The 25,193-nt window shown below is 42.6% G+C and overlaps 1 protein-coding gene across 1 annotated transcript in view; it reads right to left on the minus strand.

The window, feature by feature from the left end:
- LOC137327967 (uncharacterized) overlaps nt 1–25,193 on the minus strand; it is a 247,551-nt gene that overhangs the window by 62,571 nt on the left and 159,787 nt on the right. Inside the window, exons 11-12 of the mRNA XM_067993980.1 lie at nt 20,580–20,645; nt 18,012–18,111 (exon numbers count right to left, since the gene is read on the minus strand). Of these exons, the coding sequence (XP_067850081.1) occupies nt 18,012–18,111; nt 20,580–20,645 (166 nt within the window). The remainder of the gene's footprint in view (nt 1–18,011; nt 18,112–20,579; nt 20,646–25,193) is intronic.

Here is a 25,193-nt window from a genome sequence, read left to right on the forward strand (position 1 = left end):
GGGAAGTCTAGCCTCCATCGAGCTTCAAGCACGGCTCACCAATGAGTCCATTGAGGCCCTGACAACATCCCTTCGGACTTGGTGAGCAACTTTCTGCCGCCTTAAACAGGCAGGCAGATACACTAGCACTGGCCTTCCAAGGCTTCACACAAGTCCTCCAAACTGTGGTCCAGAAGGGTGGTAGGAGTGATGTAGGCCTGGCCCAGGAGAGGGATGATGGCGAAAGGGGACATGGAAGTGGGGACGTCACTTAAAGCACTCCCATGTCTCACCCGTTGCCCCCCTCTCAACCAGTACCCGCAATGCTGCCTCCTTTCCAGATGGTCGAGTGTGCCCCTGCACAGGTGCAGACGGAGCAGTCTTTGGAGGGGCCCTCACGGGCACCGAAACCCAGAGGGCGTCGGCCCAAAGTATCTAATTGGTCAGGGCATGAACAAGAGCAACCTGCCTCTACCTCTGCTGCAGCCACAGGCGAAGCACCACGTAGGAGTAGTCGGAAGCGTAAGGCAAAGGTTTTGTGAGCACAAAGGCGATGCACAAGGGTGTTTGACGGTTTGTCATGTTTTTTAATTATATTTGATTTTTGTTAATGGCACATTAAATATTATTATTGTCACCACTACTGCCACGTCTTGGCCATTTTTGACTGACTTGTGTAATAAGTCCCTTTCATGAGGTTCACCATGAACACCCACACTTGATGCCATCCATTAGCTCACTCTGCAGTGGGTGTATGTGTAGTTGCACAACTATTTTGTGCAGGTGCCTGTGGCGCAGCACTGTGTTGTGGAGCTCCACGTGGTGGAGGTGGACGGCATGCCTGGCGAGGCTGGTGATGTTGCTCGTCCTCAGATGAAGTGATGAATGCAGCTATGGCACCCACCCCCCCCATTCTGACGTTATGAGTTTGAGGGGGTCCGCAAAGTAGGTAAATGTGTTTGCACAGCAGAGTTTAGCGTATAAATTAATAATTTTGAGTGGAAAGACAAAGGTGTTGCAGCCAAAACTTTGTCTGAAGTGACAGAGTGCCCTGCTGCAATAAATGAGGTATTCCCCCCAAACTGTCAAAAAATCCTTTGCATCTCCCACTGGCTGCTGGCTGAAACACGTCTGCTCCAACAGGGAGTGTTTCCCACAGCACGGAAAACACACTGAGGATCCTTCAAAATTGCACCCCTGCCAAAATCTCCACTCAATGAGGTCTGTCAAGTACCTCAACTAGCTAAATAAGTACCTAAATTATCATCCCGCCAGCTTTAATTGCCGGTGGGAGTCCCGCATGTGGGAGCTGTGCGCACACCCGAACGCATCATTGGGGACCCCAGAAGTGAGCGGGTTGGAGCCAGGCTCTGAACCCGCTCCGGGATTCTGCCATTTTCAGAGCCCCCCCTGCCCCCAACGCACCCGATCAGCCATCCGAAAATCGGCCCCAAAGTATTTGTTTAATTTCTCTGCCATTTCCTTATTCCCCTTTATAAATTCTCCTGTCTCTGTCTGTAAGGGACCCACATTTACCTTCGCCAGTCTTTTCCTTTTTACATACCTATAGAAGTTTTATAGTCCGTTTTCATGTTTCTCGCTAGTTTACTCTCATATTCTATTTTCCCTTTCTTTATCAATTTCTTGGACCTCTTTTGCTGAATTCTAAAATGCTCCCAATCCTCAGGCTTACTGCTTTTTCTGGCAACTTAATATGCCTCTTCCTTTGATTTAATTTCTCTTGTTAGCCACGGTTGGACCACTTTTCCTGTTGGGTTTTTGTGCCTTAAAGGAATATATATTCGTTGCAAATTATGTATTAATTCTTCAAATGTTAGCCATTGCCTGTCTACCGGCAGTTCTCAGGTGTTTCAAATTTCCCATCCCTGACCAAGGCAAAGGCAATCATCTCAACTAAGCTGGAACCCATGCTCCACATTTCACCTGGTTGTGTAGGATTTTTTGCCCAGGTATCCTCTGAACACTTTTATTTCTTTCTTTCACTCACCCTCAAAAGAATATTATTTGAAAGCAGAGTTGTCCCAATATCATTAGTGCAAATGAAAGGACTCTATTAAAACTGCAGAGCAAGAGTAAGAAAGGGTAAAAGCAGCTAAAGGAACTGTGATTCCTGCTTCTGTTCAGGGCAATAGGGAGTGATTTTACATCACTATTCATGCTTTCCTGATGCAAGCTGTGTTGAGCAGGGAGGTGCTGAGCAGAGGCATGTCTCAACACGGGTCAAACACTGAAGGACTGGTTAAGTCCTTGAAGCTTCTTGTAAGTAGGAAACACTGGAGATGCCTGGGAGCAGGTTGTGCATCACCTTCTTGCTCTTGAGGTGTTAAGCTGTGCAGATGAAGAAAAGGATAAAATTACAGAAAACTTACCCCAAAATACCCCATAAAAAGAAAATTTTAAAAACCCACAATCTGAAATCCACTGTCCTCAGTTTTGGGCATCGAACCTCAGCAAAGATATATTGGCCTTGGAAGGGATACAGTGCAGATTCACTCGAATTATACCAGGGCTTAAAGGATTAAATTATGAGGACAGGGTGCATAAAGTTGGCTTGTATTCCCTTGAGTTTAGAAGATTGAAGGGTGATCTAATCAAGGTGTTTTAAATGATAAAGGGATTCGATAGGGTAGATACAGAGAAAGTATTTGCTCTGGTTATGGAACCCAGAACAAGAGAGCATGATCTTAAAACTGGAGTTAGGTCATTTAGGAGTGGAAACACTTTTTCACACAAAGTGTAGTGGAAATCTGGAACTCGCTCCCCTAAAAGGCTGTGGATGTTGGACTGAATTTGATAGAATTTTGTTGGTTAATGGTATCAAGAGATATGGAACAAAAGCGGGTAGAATCATTGAATCATACAGCACAGGAGGCCATTCGGCCCATCATTCCTGTGTTGACTCTTTGAAAATTGGTAAATGGAGTTGAGGAACAGATAGCCATGATCAAATTGAATGGCAGAACTGGCTCAGGGGGCATTAATAGCCTCCTCCTGTTCCTATGTTCCCAATATGTAGCCAGCTTTACACTTTACTAGGAAAACAATCACCATTTTTTAGCAATTCAGGTTTTTCAGTTCAGGTGTTCAGTTCTTCAAAAATGGTCTGTTGAAACATTTTGACACTTGAAGAAAAATGTATCAAATTATATTGGTTAGTTTAGTTTGCTTTACCCTATGTGTACATTTTAGCAAATTTCAAGTTACGCTCACAGAACATCTGCAAAAAGTATGATCAATTTTTGATGTTACATGTTTTACATTGCAATTAAATAAATGTATGGAACCACAAAACACTCATTAATTCAATTATTCTCTTAAGTTTAAAGAGAAATCTTGTGTCTGGTGCTGACATTTGTTGCTGCAACCTGGTAATTACAAGGAGACAAAGTCTGTGAAGATGTTATAAGATGAAGCCTTCGGGCTGCAACTCCCACACCTGACTCCTCAGACATATTATGAATTACTGCATTGTCCTTTGCAAAAGTAATCTCTCCATAGCTTTTGACATTCGGGATTCAAATTATGCTGTATGATATTAGTGAAATTACACAATGTGATTTTAAATGGATTAAAATCCATGTTAAAATATTAGATTAAGGAATATCATATCCATTTCTCACAACATAATCTCAAGGCCTTAGAGTTTGATTCTGTCATTACTATTTGTGATTTTGTGATTCTTTGATGTGGTAATCAACTTGCCCCAGGCAAAAATATTAACTGTAATTTATATGCTCTTCCAGTATGCTTTTGTACCCAATTAACATGGAAGCAAAGAGGGGCAGGGGTGGGGAGAGAAGAGGATTGAAGAAAGGAAGAGTAAGGAAAATAGGCAAAAAACCAACAAAATTGAAATGGTATTCTTCTTACTGGACCTCCTCCCCACAACTACATGCTGAGATTGATAACTCAATCCATGGGGGAAACTGCAGGCTCAAACCCTATCCTTCCACTTGTCAGTGATGACCATTTATCTTATTTTCACTTTTGTTCTTTCCAACTTTGATGCAGTCCTGCACTACAGATCTTGGCCCTTCACTGAGGTTTCTCAATAAAAAAAATCTTACATCTAAAGAAACAGCATTAAATTTCCATACATAAAGTAATAACTAAGTTCTCTGATAAACAAAATCTGCCACTTTCACCAATTGTTTAATTCTTCGTTCAATCAATGGAAATCTTGGAAAAAAAGATTCTTCATAGAGCAATGCTCCATCTGAGGAATGTCCAAACCTCATCAATATACATTAGGTAGATTCTGCTTGCAGAGGACACCAGGAACCAACCAAACCCTTGATGTTTTGGGAGGCGAACACCGCCCTTCGCCTCCATTCAAACATTTAGTTTTTAAAAATATAATTTAAGAAAACTTCCTCCATTAATATTTGGAAAATATTAAATGTTTGCATCTCTGTAAAAATGTTTCCACTAAATTTATATTTATTTTCTCCAAAATACGACAATTTTATTCTGCATCAGACAGAAAATCAAAAATAAAATTAAAACAAAATGTAGCCTAATGGAATTATTGTTTGTGGATTCAGGTCACACAGAGAGTTCACAATATCAGAGGGATTAGAGGGAGTTGTCAAGTCAATCCAATGTACATCTCCACTGGGAGGGAAAGTAAGCCTAGGCCAGCCCGACATACATTCAATGGTTTGAGTGCAGCTCCAACAACACTCAAGAAGCTCGACACCATCCAAGATAAAGCAGCCTGCTTGATTGGCACCCCATCCACCACCCTAAACATTCACTCCCTTCACCACCGGCGCACTGTGGCTGCAGTGTGCACCATCCACAGGATGCACTGCAGCAACTCGCCAAGGCTTCTTCGACAGCACCTCCCAAACCCGCGACCTCTACCACCTAGAAGGACAAGAGCAGCAGGCGCATGGGAACAACACCACCTGCACGTTCCCCTCCAAGTCACACACCATCCCGACTTGGAAATATATCGCCGTTCCTTCATTGTCGCTGGGTCAAAATCCTGGAACTCCCTTCCTAACAGCACTGTGGGAGAACCGTCGCCACACGGACTGCAGCGGTTCAAGAAGGAGGCTCACCACCACCTTCTCAAGGGCAATTAGGGATGGGCAATAAATGCCGGCCTTGCCAGCGACGCCCACATCCCGTGAACGAATTTAAAAAAAAAATATTGATAGAGGTCTGAAAGCAGGTTGGGTGCCAGCCCTCTGTGAGAGAACTGTGCAAGTCGATGGAGAGGTGAGGGGTAAACAACCAATACATAAGAACATAAGAAATAGGAGCAGAAGTAGGCCAATCGGCCCCTTGAGCCTGCTCCGCCATTCAATAAGATCATGGCTGATCTGATCCTAACCTCAAATTTAAATTCATGTCCAATTTCCTGCCCGCTCCCCGTAACCCCTAATTCCCTTTACTTCTAGGAAACTGTCTATTTCTGTTTTAAATTTATTTCATGATGTAGCTTCCACAGCTTCCTGGGGCAGCAAATTCCACAGACCTACTACCCTCTGAGTGAAGAAGTTTCTCCTCATCTCAGTTTTGAAAGAGCAGCCCCTTATTCTACGATTATGCCCCCTAGTTCTAGTTTCACCCATCCTTGGGAACATCCTTACCGCATCCACCCGATCAAGCCCCTTCACAATCTTATATGTTTCAATAAGATCGCCTCTCATTCTTCTGAACTCCAATGAGTAGAGTCCCAATCTACTCAACCTCTCCTCATATGTCCGCCCCCTCATCCCCGGGATTAACCGAGTGAACCTTCTTTGTACTGCCTCGAGAGCAAGTATGTCTTTTCTTAAGTATGGACACCAAAACTGTATGCAGTATTCCAGGTGTGGTCTCACCAATACCTTATATAACTGCTGTAAACAATTTTACAACACCAAGTTATAGTCCAGCAATTTTATTTTAAATTCACAAGCTTTCGGAGGCTTCCTCCTTCCTCAGGTGAACGATGTGGAAATGAAATCCTCGAAATGAAATCGCATTTATAATTCACAGAACAATGCTTGGTGATTACAGACAGTTTTTTCAACTGCCCGTTGCCAACGGGCAGTTGAAAAAACTGTCTGTAATCACCAAGCATTGTTCTGTGAATTATAAATGCGATTTCATTTCGAGGATTTCATTTCCACATCGTTCACCTGAGGAAGGAGGAAGCCTCCGAAAGCTTGTGAATTTAAAATAAAATTGCTGGACTATAACTTGGTGTTGTAAAATTGTTTACAATTGTCAACCCAGTCCATCACCAGCATCTCCACATCATTATATAACTGCAGCAATACCTCCCTGTTTTTATATTCTATCCCCCGAGCAATAAAAGCCAACATTCCGTTGGCCTTCTTGATCACCTGTTGCACCTGCATACTAACTTTTTGATTTTCTTGCACTCGGACCCCCAGATCCCTTTGTACTGCAGTACTTTCCAGTTTCTTGCCATTAAGATAATAACTTGCTCTCTGATTTTTCCTGCCAAAGTGCATAACCTCACATTTTCCAATATTGTATTGCATCTGCCAAATCTCCGCCCACTCACCCAGCCTGTCTATATCCCCTTGTAGGTTTTTTATGTCCTCCTCACTCTCTACTTTCCCTCCCATCTTTGTATCATACCCATTCCTTTTCCTCACCACCTACACACATTTTTGTCAATTCTAACTTCAGCATCTCCCAATAGAAGTAGGAATTATCATTGGGAACCAGCACTCACTACCCTACTTATGGATGACCATACTTTTGAGTAGAATACACATGTGGGTGGGAGCTACAAGGCTCAATCAATTACAACAGTTCATCGGATATTATTAGAAGCTACAAGAAGTGTCCCACCACATTTGCATATAAGAAAGTTTTTTCATTATTTTTCAGTCAAAAATTATCTGAGCCCCAAATTTTTGGGGGTGGGGAAGTGGTAGGGTAGTGGAAGAGAAATGCATTTATTTACTTACAGCTGCAACTGGGAACAGAATTTGCAAAACAAACTAGCTCTTAAGTTTATGGGCTAGAAATTGGGCCATGTAGCACCTGTTGTTTCGAATGCACACGTCACGTTACCGGACGCCATCTTGGTGAAGGGTTTAGCACATGCGCAAATAACAAACACCATGTAAAGTAGGGAAAAAATGCGTTTGATCAGAGTGCAAGGCTGATTTAAAGTGATAGGCACCATTTTGACACTTAACACTCCATTCAACGCACTGTCTTAACCGCGACCATCGAAACGTGTCTCAGAGTGCCTGGAGGACCCCCCGCCAGCGCTATTTAAAGGGACCATGCAAGCTTTACATGTTAGTGGCTGGATTATTGCTTCTGGCTGCTGATGCATTTGTAACTGTTTTTGGAGGTCACCTATACTTGAACACTAGGATGAGGGGACATAGCCTAATATTTAGAGCCAGGACATGCAGGAGTGAAGTGAGGAAACGCTTCTACACGCAAAAGGTGGGAGAAGTTTGGATCGCTCTTCTGCAAATGGGAGTTAATGCTAGCTCACTTGTGAATTTTAAATCTGAGATTGATAGATTTCTGTGAACCAAGGGTATTAAGGGATATGGGGCTAAGATGGGTATATGGAGTTAGGTCACAAATCAACCATGATCTCATTGAATGGTGGAATAGGCTAGAGAGACTAAATGCCACTACCACTTGTTGCCTTCTGTTATGCGCTACCTTCTCCTGCAAGAAAGCGGGACATGTGTCTGGGTGATGTGCCTATCATGTTTTAATAACTGTCAGTGTGTGTGACCTGTGAGTTGTAGGTGTGCGGCTTGTAACAGTGGTAATGTACGAGAGTGAGAGGAAGCATCTGACTGGAAGAGTTGCGTACTGATGGAAAGAGTTTGTGGTATGTGGTTGATGGGGGATATAGTTGCTGGAGCAGTGGATGCGGCTGGTGGTGCAGTTGGTAGGAGACGCCACTTGACAGTTGACCTCACTCAACTTGACCACTCATGTCAAAGCATTGAACTACTTCCTGCACTACATCCATGTTCGTGGTGCTATGCACATGACATTGACTGCATCCCCTGCTGCCTCCCACTGCCTTTTCAGCATATGTCTGGAGGGTGTCTTGCCCCTCCCTCCCTGCCCCCCCACCCCCATGGATATAGGATGTCCCTCCTTCTGTCCATCTCTTGCACTAAGACTTCTAGTGCATTAGCAGAGAACCTTGGTGCATGCATTATCGCAGGCCTGGTATCAACTCGGACCGGCAGATTGGTAAGGTCTGGCATGCAGATTGGAGGATGTAGGATTTAGTGGTGTGCAACCTTTATTCAATGTTTTAAAATAACTCAACTTTGTAAACATAGGGACGGGACCTGCATCTGTGTTTTACGTGTGCGATGTCTGATCTCAGTTCAGGTTCTGTGCAGACAGCAGACTGTTAATTTTAACAAATTACAGGTACCGGCTACCTTTAAGAGATTTTGGCTGGCTGACAGCCTGCCTTTAAGAGATTCAGGCTCCCTATGTTAGTGGAAAGTGCGAATGTCATTGAATCCTCTTGTCAACACAGGATTTCAACGCTTGGCTGAGGTGAGTGCTGAGGCAGGACGAATGTCTTGTCCTGCCTGTGACGGAAGCACTGGGTGCAGTTTAGTCGCGGATCGCGGTACCCGCGCCTGGTTTGTGGCCGTATCCAATTTAACCCCCTCTATGTTTAAAAATAGAGAGGTCAGTGCATTTAACAATTTTTTGTAGGGTTTTGTTTTTCCTAACGTATCACAAACACCTTTACAACCAACTTGCAGGTTCCACAGCAGAATTTGTGGAGGTAGAAAACAGTTACAATGTTGCTCAGGTTGCAAAAGGCTATAGCTATTTTTAGTTTTATGAAAATGTAGCACACATGTGGTAACCACATGCTTGACTGGTTCCACTGTAGCTATTCACTCATAACACTAGCTCCAAAAACTATATAGTTTTGGTTGAGTCTTCGGATTTACATGTTTTTTTAGATTTTAATGTACAGCAATCTCAAATATGCTTTCCTATTCTGTAAACACATACAAAAAATTATAAGCAAATGTGAATCTGTACTTTGGCAGCCACTTAGCTTAACAATGAAGTAGAAGGCTGATCTGGTCAAACCTCAGAATGTATACTGATGTGCTTAAACAGGATAAGGTTATAATCAGTAAATTCAAAGGCTCAATGCAGGATGTATGATAAAAATGGTACAAGAAGAATACTAACAGTTTAAATAAAACTAGTGCAAAGTGAAATCAATAAATTAATCAAAAGATAAGCTCTGTGCCTGATGTAATTTAATTTCCCATTATTGTGCCGCTTTGTTCTTCTGGCCTGCGAATTCTACTACAATTTGATGAGACCTCAGCAGGGTAAAATAATTCCACTGTGTTGTATACCTTCAAATATATAAACACTTGAACACCCTTTCATCAGACATATCTGTTCACCACAAAGAAATAAGTATGGGGTCTTGGCTCCTCTGTGTTTGTTGGAATAGCCTCTCCCTCTGCCAGGAGGTATCCCAGACCTGTTTGTTCTTTAGATTCTACTTGGAGAGTAATAGGTTCAGAAGGAAAAGATTACTCAGGGTTCTTGACCTAGATCTGATGGAACGATCATTCGCCTTACAAATTTAAGTCAGCACATCTACAACCTAACCCCAAAATTGCAAGCCCGAGCATTCCTATTGGAGGTTCATGCTCATGGGACCACTGCACTGCGAAAATTTACTTGAAATCAGAACTTCACAGACATCAGACTCTGATAACTGTTTTAAGAGAATAAGTTGAAATCCGTGTTTAGAATCGGATTTTAGCTTCTTCCTCCTCAAACTTCCACACCCCTTCACAAAACAAAGCTTTTTAGTCTTGTGTTGATCTACTTTATCCTGTGTTCCGATAGGACCTGAACTCCTGGTGGATGGAGATGGAGGGAAAGAGCCATGATATTTTGGAGAAACAGTAGCAGACTTTATTGACTTCTGAAATAACTCCATTTTGCATTGTATTTGCTACAGGAATATGATGGGGGTGAAACTGGACATGGGCGGGGACGCAAAACAGACAGAATCGCATTTGCCAAGCTGATATTCAGTATTCTATTGAAAGTCATTGGAATTGAATATTGGGCGGAACATATAATAGGCGACCGATGTGATACCTACCGCCTGTTTTATGTCCCAGCCCATGTCTAATTTTATCCCCAGTGGCTTTTACCACCAAGAGTGCACTTTGGATTCTAAAAGAGCAATTAAAAAAAAACCTCAATAATAATAGCCCCAATTTTAACTTGGGGTGCATTTGGGGCAGGCAAGCAGGGTGCAGGTTGGCCAGGAAGCCCTTGTAGACAGTTGAATGTGAGGACTGGAGCATTTCAACTCCCAGGCCACATTTGCATTGTTCTGAACTGTCTCCCGCTTGAAGTCGGCAGGCATTAAGTCAAGGCCGGTGGGCAGAAGCAGGAATTCGTGTAGGAGCCAGACACCGCTGGAGACCCAGGGGAATGGTCCCCATCATAAAATTAGTGCTAGGGAGGCGGGTGATTTCCAAACAGATGCCGGTGCTGGGAGGGAGAGGGGAGGTCGGGGCTGGGGAAACCCAAGGATTCTTTGAGACGTCTGGATGAGCACTCCTAGCTCACAGGAATGCTCAAATACATTGTAAAAAAAAAACTTCAGCCTCCTTTAGCTACTCTGCTGCCTCCCTTCAGGTTTCTCTGGCGCTGTGTGGGCCTCCCGATTCTTCTCGTTAAAGTTGCATTGCTGATGATGTCATTATCTGCGACTTTTAAATGTTAAGTAGGCTCCTGCCTGCCTGGGGAGGGCTGCCCTCCCGGACAATGTTTTGCCGGGAACATGTCTGGAATGCGGTGCAAACCACTGACTGCCATTTTAACTACCTGCCTATCCCGTTCGTGCTGAGTTAAAATCTTACTTACAGGAGCAGCACAATGCAATAGGTGCTAACGACAGTAGAAAGATATTACATTGCTATGTTGGGGTGCCTATTTAGCCCATAGAAAGGGGAAGTCATATGGATCTGCTCAAAAACGAAACTTAAAAAGGGACAGCCACATTCTTGCAATTCCCCTGTTAAAATGCTCAAATTAGGCCAATAGCACATGGATAATGAATGAAGGAGACCTTTCAAATTTAATTTTTGATAGGATTCTCCTACCCATTTTAATGAATTGTAGAACTTAAAAGAAACCTATTGTGGATACATTATGAAAGCGATTCAGATTTTAGTCCTGTTTATTGATAGTATTTGATGGATGACTTTCCTCACAACTGTTTTCAGCTGTCTGTTCCTGTAGGTAATGTAGCTGTCATGTTGTTCATGTGATGCTATCTCAGTAAGTTCAGAAATAGATTTAAGATATCAATAAAAATATAATTTCAATTTTTCCCGCATTACAGCAAATGGTACTAGAACTACACCCTGAAATCCTTAATAGCCTTTCCTTCCATTACTAGAATTTTAATTTATGTAATTGTGCACTGGGAACCAATGAATTATAAATGGAGTCGTTCTTCCTTTTCAGAAAAATTGATCTACCTAAATTTCTGTGATCAATGGAATAATAATTTATTATGCATATTTACTGTATCCTCAACACAATAGGGTTTGTTTATGGATAAGAAAAAATACTGAACCTATTTGGGCCAAATGGCCTATTTCTGTGCTGTACGTTCTATATAATTCTATGTAATTCTATCTACTTTGAACACATATGCAATTGTCGAGATTAAGCAGCACTCCCCCTTCAGCGTAATTAGCATCTCACATAGCTACTGCAGCTTCTCTAAAGCTATACTTACTCATCAAGTGAAAAACCTGAAATTAAATTCAAAGCAGTTCACTAACTAAAAGGGGTTATCCAAAACAACAATTATTTTTAGAGGAAGCAATGTCCTCGATAAAAGGTGTACCTTGTTTATGCTTCTACCTGAAGACAGAATGAGTGTCCAAGCATTGAGAAGCACTACCTCTTGTTTGTGAAATCAGCTTATATATATTACAGCTGAGGGGGAGGCGGGGGCACAAATAAAAATGGCTGCCACCTGTCTTATTATGGTGTTAGTACTAACCTCAACTCTGTTCTCCCCTTACCATAGTAACGATCTACAGGTACATAGAAGGAAAAACTCAAAAACTTACATAACAGTGGTTAGAATATGGAACTTGCTACTACATGGAGTAGTTGAGGTGAATAGCATAGATGCCTTTAACAGGAAGCTAGATAAGTACATGAGGGAGAAATTAATAGAATGATATGCAGATAGAGTTAGATGAAGTAGGGTGGGAGGAGGCTCGTGTGGAGCATAAATATCGGCATAGGGTTGGGTCGAATGGCCTGTTCCTGTGCTGTAAATGCTATGTAAAAAAAAGCTGCTCCAGTCAGACCAAGTATGCAAATAGAAGAGTATGCAACATGGAGAAATTTTACTAGAAGCAGCAGGAACATCATGAAAATTAATTGCCTGCGAGATCAGAGTATTAAGCACCACAGTGGAAATTCTGAGGAACAACTGACATGGGAAACATTAGGAGGACCCAGAGGGGGTTTCAATAAAAAAAACTTTCATTTGGACTGCTGCGTTGTCCAATAATCTTAAGGGTTCAAATTATATCAGTACGTAATATCTGTGCCAAAGTCGGCCACCTGAAATTTCAATGCAATTTTAGTTTTGCAGTGTTAAAGGTAACAAAAGATGATTTTCCTTCCTAAATAGGAAAGAATGTAAGAAGTTAAGGGCATTTGGCCTTAGAGTTCAGCCTTCCAGTGCCCTAAGACTCTCATTATAGCATCCAGCTGTGTTCTGAATGTCCCACAGAACCATTGAAGTTTACAGCATACAAGGAGGCCATTCGGCTCATCATGTCTGTGCCGGCCCTCTGCTAGAGCACTCCAAAACTAATCCCTCTGCCCTGCTCTCTCCCCATAGTCCTGTATCTTCCTCTGCTTTCCCTTAATGATGCAATGATTTCTACCTCAAATACTCCCAATGGAAAAACCTTCCATGCTCCAAAAACCCTCCATGCAAAGAAATTTCTCCTAATCTCTCTCTTCACGCTCAGTGATTATTTTAAATTGATGAAAAGATTGGATAAGCTGGGGTTGTTTTCTTTGGAACAAAGGAGACTAAGGGGAGGTTTAATTGAGGTATATAAAATTATGACGGGACCAGATAGAATGGATAGGGAGGACCTATTTCCCTTGGCAGAGGGGTCAGTGACCAGGGGGCATAGATTTAAAATAATTGGTAGAAGGATTAGACAGGAGCTGAGGAGAAATCTTTTCACCCAGAGGGTGGTGGTGATCTGGAACTCACTGCCTGAAAGGGTGGTAGAGGCAGAAACCCTCAACTCATTTAAAAAGTACGTGGATGTGCATTTGAAGTGCCGTAACCTACAGAGCCACGGAACAAGTGCTGGAAAGTGGGATTAAGCTGGATAGCTCTTTTTCGGCCAGCACGGACTCGATGGGCGAAATGGGCCTCCTTCTGTGCAGTAATTTTCTATGATTCTATGACCCTTTATTACTGACTCCCTAGCTGGAAGAATTAGTCCTTCCCTATTTACTTTTCAAACCCTTCACAATTTTCAAAACCTCTGTTAAATAACCTGTTATCCTTCTTTGCTCTTGTAGGAATAGTCCTAATATCTCAAGTCTTACCTCACAATTATAGTTTCCTATCTCTAACAACACCCTAATGAATCTAGATTGTATGCTCTTGATAGCTTTAATGTCCTTTTTATAATGGATCACCCAAAACTGCACACAGTATTCTAACTGGCCGAACAAATGTTTTGTACAGATTTGTCATTCATTCTTTATTCTTACACTCTATCCCCCTATTTATATAACCCAAGACACTATGAACCATTTTATAGTTTTATCTACTTGCACTTTCAAGAAATAACATATTTGAACTGCAAGATATTTTCGCTCATCTATATCCTTCAACGTCTTTCCATTAAGTGCATATTCTCATTCTTTGTTTTTCCAACCGATGTAATACATTATACTTATCAACATTAAACTGCATCTGCCACCTGTAAGCCCAGTCTGCTGGCCTGTCTCTCTTTCTGAAGCCTTTTATAGTCCTCCTTCCTGTTCATAAAGACCCCTAATTTTTATGTCGTCAGCAAATTTTGAATTTGTGTTCCCTATACCCAAGTCCAAATCATCTCTATAGACTGAGAACGAAGATGGATCCAATGTGACCCCAGGAGTACACCACCTCCAACCATTCTCCAATCCAAGCAAAATTCATTTACTCTAAACTCTTTGTTTGCTTTCATTTCAATACATTCATGGGATGTGGGCATCACTGGCAAGGCCAGCATTTATTGCCCATCCCTAATTGCCCTTGAGAAGGTGGCGGTGAGCTGCTTTCTTGAACTGCTGCAGTCCGTGTGGTGTAGGTACACCACTATGGTGCTACGATCGCCACATAGCAATGGTAGCGCTACAAAGCGAGGGTCTGGGTAATTGAGACTGGGGTGAAAATTCCACACATTGCAGTTAACAAAGCAGAGCGCTTGTTTCAAATAGATTTTGGCTTGTAGTGAAATCAAACACACAATTGGGGAGTCAACCAATCAGAACCCCTCCTTCCGGAGTTTTCTTTCATCCAGCATGGAATCAGAAGATCACATTGACAATGACATCTCTAGCCGTTAGGGGAATGTTAAGCCAACTCTGGTAAATCTTGGTAAAATTGTGTGATGAGCTCTCACCTGAATAGGGTGTATGTACTTGAAAGCCCCTGACTGATTCTTTGCCATTTTGGGGAATGATATGAATCAGAGTCACTGTCAATTTTTTAATCTAATTGTTCAATTTCTAGAGCTAGAAAAATGCCCTACAGCATTATCTTGGAAGGAAAGCCATTCTTTTGCCTCCAAAAATGCTAAAAATCCAAGGGCGGCCAGGAGATTTACCCATGGTTTCCCCACCAGGGCTCTGCCTCGGACACTGGGTGAGCCCATGACCCCCAACAAGTTTTGGGAAGGCTATCTCATAGATTTCAATACTTAAAGGTTGACAACTCTGGAGAATGGCAATTAAATGTAAATTCAAGCCTTCAATGAAGGATAAATAAGAGCTGTCCAATTTAAAAAAAAATTCATTCATGGGATGTGGGCGTCACTGGCAAGGGCAGCATTTACTGACCATCCCTAATTGCCCATGAGAAGGTGGTGGTGAGCCACCTTCTTGAACCGCTGCAGTCCGTGTGGTGAAGGTACTCCCACAGTGCTGTTAGGTAGGGAGTTCCAGCATTTTGACCCAGTGATGATGAAGGAACGGCGATATATTTCCAAGTCGGGATGGTGTGTGACTTGGAGGGGAATGTGCAGGTGGAGGTGTTCCCATGTGCCTGTTGCCTTGTCCATCTAGGTGGTAGAGGTCGCGGGTTTAGGAGGTGCTGTCGAAGAAGCCTTGGCGATTTGCTGCAGTGCATCTTGTAGATGGTACACACTGCAGCCAATGGTGCGCTGGTGGTGTAGGAAGTGAATGTTTAAAGTGGTGGATGGAGTGCCAATCAAACGGGCTGCTTTGTCCTGGATGGTGTCGAGCTTCTTGAGTGTTGTTGGAGCTGCACTCATCCAGGCAAGTGGAGAGTATTCCATCACACTCCTGACTTGTGCCTAGTAGATGGTGGAAACTCTTTGGGGAGTCAGGAGGTGAGTCACTCGTCGCAGAATACCCAGCCTCTGACCTGCTCTTGTAGCCACAGTATTTACGTGGCTGGTCCAGTTAAGTTTCTGGTCAATGGTGACCCCCAGGATGTTGATGGTGGGGGATTCAGTGATGGTAATGCCGTTGAATGTCAAGGGGAGGCGGTTAGGCTCTCTGTTGTTGGAGATGGTCATTGCCTGGCACTTGTGTGGTGCGAATGTTACTTGCCGCTTATCAGCCCAAGCCAGGATGTTGTCCAGGTCTTGCTGCATGCAGGCATGGACTGCTTCGCTATCTGAAGAGTTGTGAATGGAACTGAACACCGTGCAATCATCAGCAAACATCCCCAATTCTGACTTTATGATGGAGGGAAGGTCATTGATGAAGCTGAAGGTGGTTGGGCCTAGGACACTGCCCTGAGGAACTCCTGCAGCGAGTTGTTTGTTATTCTGTTTGTTAACCAATTTTCTTTCCATGCTGCTTTTATATCATCTGTCCGAATTTCACTAACAAGCCTCTTGTGAAACATCTTACTGAATTCCTTCTGAAAATCTATATAAATTACATATACTGTATTCCTTTTATCTATCCAATCGGTTACTTCTTTAAAAAACTCTATTAAATTTGTCAAACACAAAAATATTGCCTTTCACAAATCGATGCTGGCATTGAAAGCCTTAATATTATCACATGCATCCCTTTTACATTTCAATTCAGTACAACCTTTATATTTATTCACAGAACGCGACTCTTTTTGAAGATTTTTCACTGCTGATCTGACAAACTAATTGCTAAATTTTCTGGCCTGTTACTTTGGACCATATCCCTTCTTACCTTGCTGAACTATGCCTTCTACCAGTCCAGTACCCTTATCTTTGACTGTTCATTATCTTTTTCTATTCCTACGTTGAACTTAAGTATGTTGTCGTTGCACTTTCCCAATAGATCTTCTCCTTTTACGCCAGTCCCAAATGGTTTTATCTCTACTACCCTGCCAGGTAGATTATTTCAAACATTCATCGTTGCTTGAATGAAGAAGTTCCTCCAGACATTGATCTGTTTTAAATCTACTTTTTACTAATTTAAATTTAGATTTATTTCTTCCAGTGCTAACTCCTATACAGGACATCTTCCTTTACTTTTGAGGAGAGACTGAACTGACCTGTGAAATTATCCTCTGCGACTGAGTGGGTCGGTGGCGGGTGGGAGATTAAAATAACAGCTTTTCGGAGCAAGAGGGCATCCCGGCTCCAACTCACCCACTTCTGGGTTTAACCCAGGCAGGTTTGCCTGCGTGTGGACAGCAGACACCAGGAAGTCCTGCCCCACTTAAAGCCGGCGGGCCCTTACTTAAAAGGGCAATGTACCTCATTGAAATACTTGTTTTGTGTTCTGGAAAATTAAAATGAATTTAACCGTACCTATTCGGGTTTCCCATCGTTTCCGATTCACGTCAGGTGAAAGCAGGCTGGAAGGACCGGATCCATGAGGTGAGTGCCTTTATTGCACTGTTTGTGGGCCCGGAGGAGCAGGAGTGCTTCATCCAGGCCCAACAAGCTCACCAGGCTGACAGGAACCCCGCGACAGGCCACTGCACCCCCTCACCCAATGGGGTCCCCCCCATGGTGGACCCCCACCTACCTACGACTCTTTACCCGACCGACAACGACCTTCGATCTCCTAGTCTCAGCCCATCCGATCTCCTCCCCAGCCCTCCGGTCTTTTCCTGGCCCACCTATCTTCTTCCTGACCCCCCTGATCTTCTTCCTGGCCCCCCTAATCTCCTCCCCAGCTCATCCGATCTTCTCCCCAGACCATGGTCCCTCCCTCCCTCCCTCCGATCACTGGCTGCGGCCTGCTACTGCAGGCCTTCCTGTTCTACAACCTGTCAATCAGGCTGGATGCCGGGCGCGAAGCCCGGAATTATTATTTAATGGCAATCGCGACCCGCCAACTTACCTTCCGGATCTTGCCCCCCTCTCCCTTCCCGGCTTGAAGTGAAAATTCTGCCCAAGGAGCATTGCACAGATCTACATTGCTCCCTCTAGTGGTTATGAACAGATGCACAGAGGTATTTATTATTCTCGTAAACATGTAAAATAGTAAACATTTTCTTGTGCCCATATGAACTCTGCATTCGATTATTTTCCAATGACGTAAGTCTTGTAATACCAGGTCAATGAAACTATCCTTTTAGTTCCTTAAAGAACCATAGAAAGTACTTTAATGAAAAAAAGACTGTGCAGCCAGGATCTGGACATCAAATAACTAGTGCTCTTCATTTCTTGTATGCAGCTCCTTTAATTATATTCAAATTAATTTCTTTAAAGAACTTCAATATGTAGCAGCGATCATCTTACTTTTGTGCAGTTTCATGATGGTGTACGCCATAGCAGCAAGGACCTTTTCCCCTTCCAGAATGTAGATATCCCATAACCGCAGCGTGAGTGTAAATGGTGTCTGTTTAACAATTAAAAAAAAGTCATAGCAACATTTCCAGGAATATTACTGTTCTTTTTAAAAAAATACTTGAGTTCTGTTGTGATACAGAATCACTCAGCGAGCAGTTGAACATCTCCTTTATAATCACCAGGGAGAGATCACCACTATTTATAAGACAGGTTCACGTCTGTAATGATTGGCTGGCTGTAGGTAGACATTCAGAGCAGCGTGTATTTTATGTAGTTTGATACACTGTCACATCTAATCTTAAAACTTGAATTGGTCTGTTGTGATCTTTCACGATCAACCTGCTGTCCTATTTACATAAACCTTAGCAAATCTGCAAAATGAGCTTCTCCAAAGTTTTCTATTTGTTGAATTTTGTTGTAGTACACTGTTCACAAAGAGTGATTTATGGAAATTATACTTTGCTATGCATGTGTTAACAAGGAATAAAAGGAATATATTATCATTACCATTAATTTGGGGATGTAACATTATATAAAGCTCTGCAGATCTGGAAGTCAATAAATTGTAATAACTGGAACTACAGTATGCATGGATTCCTGTTAATTATCCATTAGCAATGTAAATAACAAACAGCATCAACAGTAACTAGATTTCTGACAACATGACCTTAACATACAAGGTCTTAGATACCATTAAAATGTCATCCCCAAGAGGGGTGGTTCCATCTATAAATTTCTTTCCTAGATTAGATAGAAAGGATTTTAAGTGACTTGGAAATAGAGGCTCAAAACAAAAGAGTCACTGCTGGGTGCGACTGATGACCACAAGGAAGAACCCTTGTTCAGCTTTGCTATAAAAAGGACTGGATGAATTGCTTTCAATTAATGAGACCATCAGTTCACATCTACACTTTCGACAGTAACAGTCAAAATATGTGCACCAGAAGGGACACAGTAGTGTAATACAGCAGTAACATAGTAATGTTTTGGGCAGAAGAAAACCATTCGGTCATCTAGCCTACATTTCCAAACCACCCATCAGGCATCCTATTGTGATGCCAGAATCAATAACCCTAAGTCTTAATTATTGATAGCAATTCATCCAGTCCTTTTTTAAAAACCTGTCATGGTTTTCTGTTCCACCACCCATTCTGATATTTTGTTGTACAATTCTAACACCCTCTTCCTAAAAAATGTTGTTTAAATTTCTAATTTTCTTTCACAGCCTTAACTTTAAACTGTGTCCCCTAGACCTTGAATCCAGTGTCTGACAGAAGAGCTTTCCGGGATCTAATTTCTTCATACCCGTAAAAATTTGTAGAAGATCTCTATTAAGTTCCCTTTCATCCTCCTATCCTCAAGAGAATAAAGTATTATGGTATCCAATCTTTTCTCGACCCTCTAAATGCAGGAATCAGCTTTCCAACACCCCTCTGAATTCCCTCTGATGATTCTATAGCCTTTCTGTATACAGAGAGAAAAGCTGCAACTACAATCTCATCTCATTTCACTTTATTTGCTTTCTTGGCCACCTGTGAATACGGATCTGATAGTTTTAACAACCTATCCATTAAAACCCCTAGGTCTCATTCTTGCTCTGTTATCTCAAGCATTGTTACCATTTAATATATATTTCACATCCTTAAATCTTTTACCTAATCTAATGACGTTACACTTGCTTATGTCGAACTCCTTCTGCCACCTGGCTGCCCATTGACTTAGCCTATCTAACTCCCTTTGGATTATTACACATTGGTCAGCATCATTGGCTACAGCTCTCAATTTGGTGCAATCTGCAAACTTAAACATCTTAGGCAATATTCTGTTCTCCAACTTATAACACTGACCCATGTCGAACTCCACCATAAATCAGTTTCTACCCTGTTGCCTCCTCACGTCACACATCAATCCAGCCTGCTACTTTGCCATCTATCCCAGAGGCATGCACTTGGGAATTAGTCTATATATTGGACAGTCTCAAATGCTCTTCTGAAATCCATGTAAATAATTTCTATTGACTTACCCTTACCCCAGATCTGTAACCTCCTCAAATAATGCAATAAATTGGTCAAACATGACCTGACTTTATGAATCTTGCTGGACCTCCCTAATCGGCGCTTGTCCTTCCAGATGACCCCTTATGCTTTCCCTCACCAAATTCTTAAACACATTCCCCGCAGTTGAAATCGCACAGGTCTGTAGTTTAAGGGTTCATCTCCTGCTCCTTTTTTAAAGGTGGGGGTCACATTCAATACTTCAAAATCCATTGGGATTTTAGCCCACTCCAATGTGCTTTGAAAAGGAATCAATGAGAGGAATTGCAATTTATTCAGCCAACTCTGCCAGGACCCATGAAGGGAAACTCAGATCCCAGAGCTTCGTTTACCCTAAACTTCCTTAACTTATCTAATGTCCTTTCCCTTGTGATGATAAGTGTTTCTAATACGCTCTCTCTCCCTTACATTGCTTCCTCAATTGAGGCTTCGCTCCCCTCTTTTACATCAAAGATTTACTTACTCTTTCTATGAAACACTGTAGGAACCATTTGGTGGTGTATATTCCTGTAGACATTTGCTCTTTGTCCTGTAATACAAATTCACAAACATTATTTAGAAAACTAGTAGATCTCCCATGGTGTTACTTGTTGGTAATCTGGGGCCTTGGGCATAATTTCTAATGTTTACTAAGGTCCTGCACTAAGTTCCCGAATGTACATTTATCCCCTTGCCGTTACTTGTTTATTGAACTCCCACCGATTCTGCTTGAATTGGGGGCTCAACATTTACTCCATTATTGAGTTTTATTCCTTGTGTTATTGGTCCCCACGCCAGTAACTGGCGGGGTTTCTGTTGGGTTTTGGTTTTGCAATTTGATTGGTTGTTGTTGGACCAATCAGAAAGCACAAACAATCTCTACTTCTACCGACAGAAAGCTTTATATTTTAGAGTTAATGGGAAAATACAAATAGCACTAACATTTGAAATGGCCTTTTGCAATCTTTAAAACAAAAACATAATTCTGGAGAAGGGCATGCATAGATCCATAATGGTACAATGCCACTCATTGATAAATGTAGCATATGTCATAAACCACTTTAAAAAGTGTCTATTGTGAAAGGTGTTATTTCAATTATTGAACTTGAGTTATCTAACTAAACACATGGAGTCAAGTGTGATTTTTCTTGTTAAAAAAGGGAGATTTTGAATTGGAATTAAGTAACAGCTATTATACATGCATACGAAACAAATCAACTTGCAATAAGACATTAAGGGCACAGTAGCCAGTGGTTATGGTACCAGTAACCCAGAGATTGTGAGTTCAATACCACCATGGCAAATTGTAAAATTGAATTCAATAAAATTGGTTAATTTGTGGAAAATAACCATGAATGCTACTGGACTGTTGTAAAAATCAAACTGGTTCACTAATATCCTTCAGGGAATGGAACCGGTCACTCCTACCTAGTCTAGGCTACATGTGACTCCAGTCCCACATTATCTGGTTGACTCTTGACAGGGAAACTGGGGATAGGCAATAAATACTACCTTGCCAGTGTTGGCCACATCCCAAGAACACATTTTTTTAAATTGCTGATTTAACATTGAAATATCATCTATTCTTATCTGGGGCTCAAGGAGTTGCACAGTTTTTCTGATCCTATGAGATAAACATAAATGCCTGGATCTCAATGAGTTGCCAATATGTTCTACCCACAGAATCAAGCCAAAAGTCTATTTTTACTCTATCCCTTCCAGCTGACTTGTGATTTATCCTGTGTTATCAAGTTTCAGATTAGCAACCAAGTACTCTCATGTATATGTTTACAAACTATCCTTTACAATTTGGCACTCTACAGTATAGTGAAGTACAGTTGGAAGCCATCTTCTTTTCTAATATTACAAATATAAAAAAAATAAAATGTAAATTGCGTAAATACCATTTGCCAATTATTACAGTCAATATATTTTCTTAATGCTAGCCTTTTCATCTCAGATTCATAGTAATGCCAGTTTGGAACTCAGCAAAACAAGTTTATCAGAAATAATATATAATCTACAAAATACTCTCTCCTTTACCAATCCCAAGCCAGTCTGCCATATAATTTTCAAATTGCGGACTTTTGCTGGTGTTTAAGTGTATTTTGTAGATGAACTCAAACCAGGTCAGTTTTAGACTTTGCTCTAGGTTTGTTTGACAGTCTCAAAAAATTGAAAAGAATCATATTATTACAGAAGAAAAAGAAACAAAGAGGGTTATATACCCCCGAAACCGAGCGCGGGGATCGCGGAGCACGATTAACCTGCGCCCGGTCGTTGCGATGCAGGCAGCACATAACATACGTGCTGCCTGGTGATTCACCTGATTGCTGCGTTCAGCCAGCACTACCTGAACTGTTGAGTGGCTGCTCATCAGTAGGAAGCCCAGATATCACGAGTGGCTAGCACCACTTAAAGGCAGCCTGTACCTCTTAAAGGGGAGGTGCAGCGTGGCTGCAGGAAGTGGTGGAAGTCAATTGGGAAGTGAATCTGTGCTGTAATGTAGTGCAGCATGGTGATGATGGGACCTCTGGAATTTGTGGGACTCTGATATTTGCAAAATGTAAGATATGGTTGCGCACGGAGTCTGAACGGAGATCAGCCATTGCACACGTAAAGCACAGATGCTGGTCCCGTCCCTATGTTCACAATCTGTTGAGTTATGTTAAAACATTGAATAAAGGTTGCGCACTACTAAATCCCATATCCTCCAATCTGCATGTCAGACCCCATCAATCTGCCGATCTGAGTTCGTACCGGACCTGCGAGAGAGTGTGCACCAAGGTTCACTGATGATGCACTAGTGGCCTTGGTGCAAGAGGTGGACAGAAGGAGGGGCATCCCATATCCGCAGGGGGGTCAAAAGGATCTCCAGACATATGCTCAAGAGGCAGTGGGAGACACTAGGGGATGAAGTCAATGCCAGACGCATAGCACCACGAACGTGGATGCAGTGCAGGAAGAAGTTCAATGCTTTGATGAGTGGTCAAGATGAGTCAGGTCAACTGTCAAGTGGCATCACTTACCTACTGCACCACTAGCCGCATTCACTGCTCCATGCACTACACCTCCCAATGAACAAACTCTTTCAATCAGTACTCAACGCTTCCAATCAGATGCTTCCTCTCACCCTCATATATTACCACTGTTCCAAGCCGCACACCCACAACTCACAGGTCACACACACTGGCAGCTATTCAACCATGACAGCCACAACACCCAAACATCTTGCAGACAATCACCGACATACGTCCCACTTTCTTGCAGAAGAAGGTGACGTATAACAGGATGCAGCAAGTGGCAGTGGCTTCATGGAACATGAACCTGCTGTCCTCTCTCAGGATGACAGCATTCCTGTCCCAGTGCCCTTGCTGTTGCCTGTCAGCTAGCCAGCCCACTCCCTGTAGAGTGTTGAAACTTTATTATAGGAACATAGGAAAATAGGAACAGGAGTAGGCCATTTAGCCCCTTGAGCCTGTTCTGCCATTCAACGAGGTCATGGTTGACCTGTGAGCTAACTCCATAGCCCCATGTCCCTTAATACTTTTGGTTATCAAAAATCTATCAATCTCACATTTAAAATTAACAATTGAGGTAGTATCAACTACCATTTGCGGAAGAGCGTTCCAAACTTCTACTGCCCTTTGCGTGTAGAAGTGTTTCCTATCTTCACTCCTGCAAGTCATGGCTTTAATTTTTAGGCTATGTCCCCTAGTCCTGGTATTCAAGTATAGAAGCCCTCCAAATATAGGTACAAATGCATCAGCAGCCAGAAGCAGTAATTCAGCAACTAACCTGTAACTCCTGCATGATCCCATTAAATAGAGCTAGTGGGAGGGTCTTTCATGCTGTTTAATAACTGTTCAGCTGTGCGAGACTAAGACAGTCCGTTGCACACTGATCTACTGCATATTCTCCCTACTTTACATGGTGCCGGTGTTCATTACCTGTGCGTGTGCAAATGCCTTTACCAATATGGCGTCCAGTGCACGTCAGGCTAGAAGTGTCCGCGAGCATTCCAGACGCCATTTTGGGTCCTTAGGAGGCCGCATGGCGCCTACACACCGGGCGCTATGGGGCCCAATTTACAGCCCAAAGAATTTCATGCAAAAGGGCATAAATTTGAAATAATTTCTTACATGGCAATAATACACCTGGCCATCAAATGAAAGCCAAAATCCAGGGGAGGATTTTGAGGCCACCTGCCCGGCAGCAATGGGGTGATAGCACCAAAGAATGGTGGATAATGACTTACTGCCCCATTCCCACCCTCGGTTTGGCCATCCCTATCTTCCCCAAAGTCCACTGCTGGGTGGCCGGAGCGCCTGTCTGAGTCAGGCGGTAGCCCTTTTTACATACATAGGACCCTGACTGCCATTCCAGGACAGTACTGGGTGGAACATGCGCAGCCCACGCTCCGCCCAGTATCAGCTGGCAGTCCAGCGGAACAGGAGCTCAGAAGGTAAATTTTAATTTATTTTTGTGGGGCTGGGAGGATCAGGGCCTCTCAGCCCCTCCCAGATCTACCTTTACCTGGGCCCGGACCACCGGCTGGGCCGCCCGATATCGCAGCGGCCCCGAAGCCAGCGGACTGCCCTGGGGCATTCGTTTTCTGCCTGCAGCCCGCCGGCCATATGCTAACCAGTCCTGGCCCTCATAATGGACTGCACATCTCGTTGGGACTATCGGGTGGCCAGCAGGCACTCTTCACCAGCCACTGGCCCAAATATCACTGAGGAGAAAATCAACACCACGGAATCACCTCTCACCTAGTTTTCATTCTGACACTTTGCTTTTGTTTTGAACTCTGCCTTCAATGTTTTGACTAATTTTCAAAGTCATATTTTATATATTGCCTTCATTGTTACCCATGAAAAATGGGGGGGGGGGAAAGCACACTAAATGAACTTGTTTTTCACAGACTGTTTAGGCTGCTTTAGTCACAAAAATATGCAAAAAAAAGCTAAAAGCCAATTTTAAATCTAACCTTGTACTCTTACATAAACTGCATATTATGCAAAGGTTGGTTGATTAATTAATCTGCTCTGACCTTTCTCCCCATACTCTGCCTCCTTCCCTCATACTAAATGTGAGC

This window comes from Heptranchias perlo, chromosome 12, assembly GCF_035084215.1.
Source record: "Heptranchias perlo isolate sHepPer1 chromosome 12, sHepPer1.hap1, whole genome shotgun sequence".
NCBI lineage: Eukaryota > Metazoa > Chordata > Chondrichthyes > Hexanchiformes > Hexanchidae > Heptranchias > Heptranchias perlo.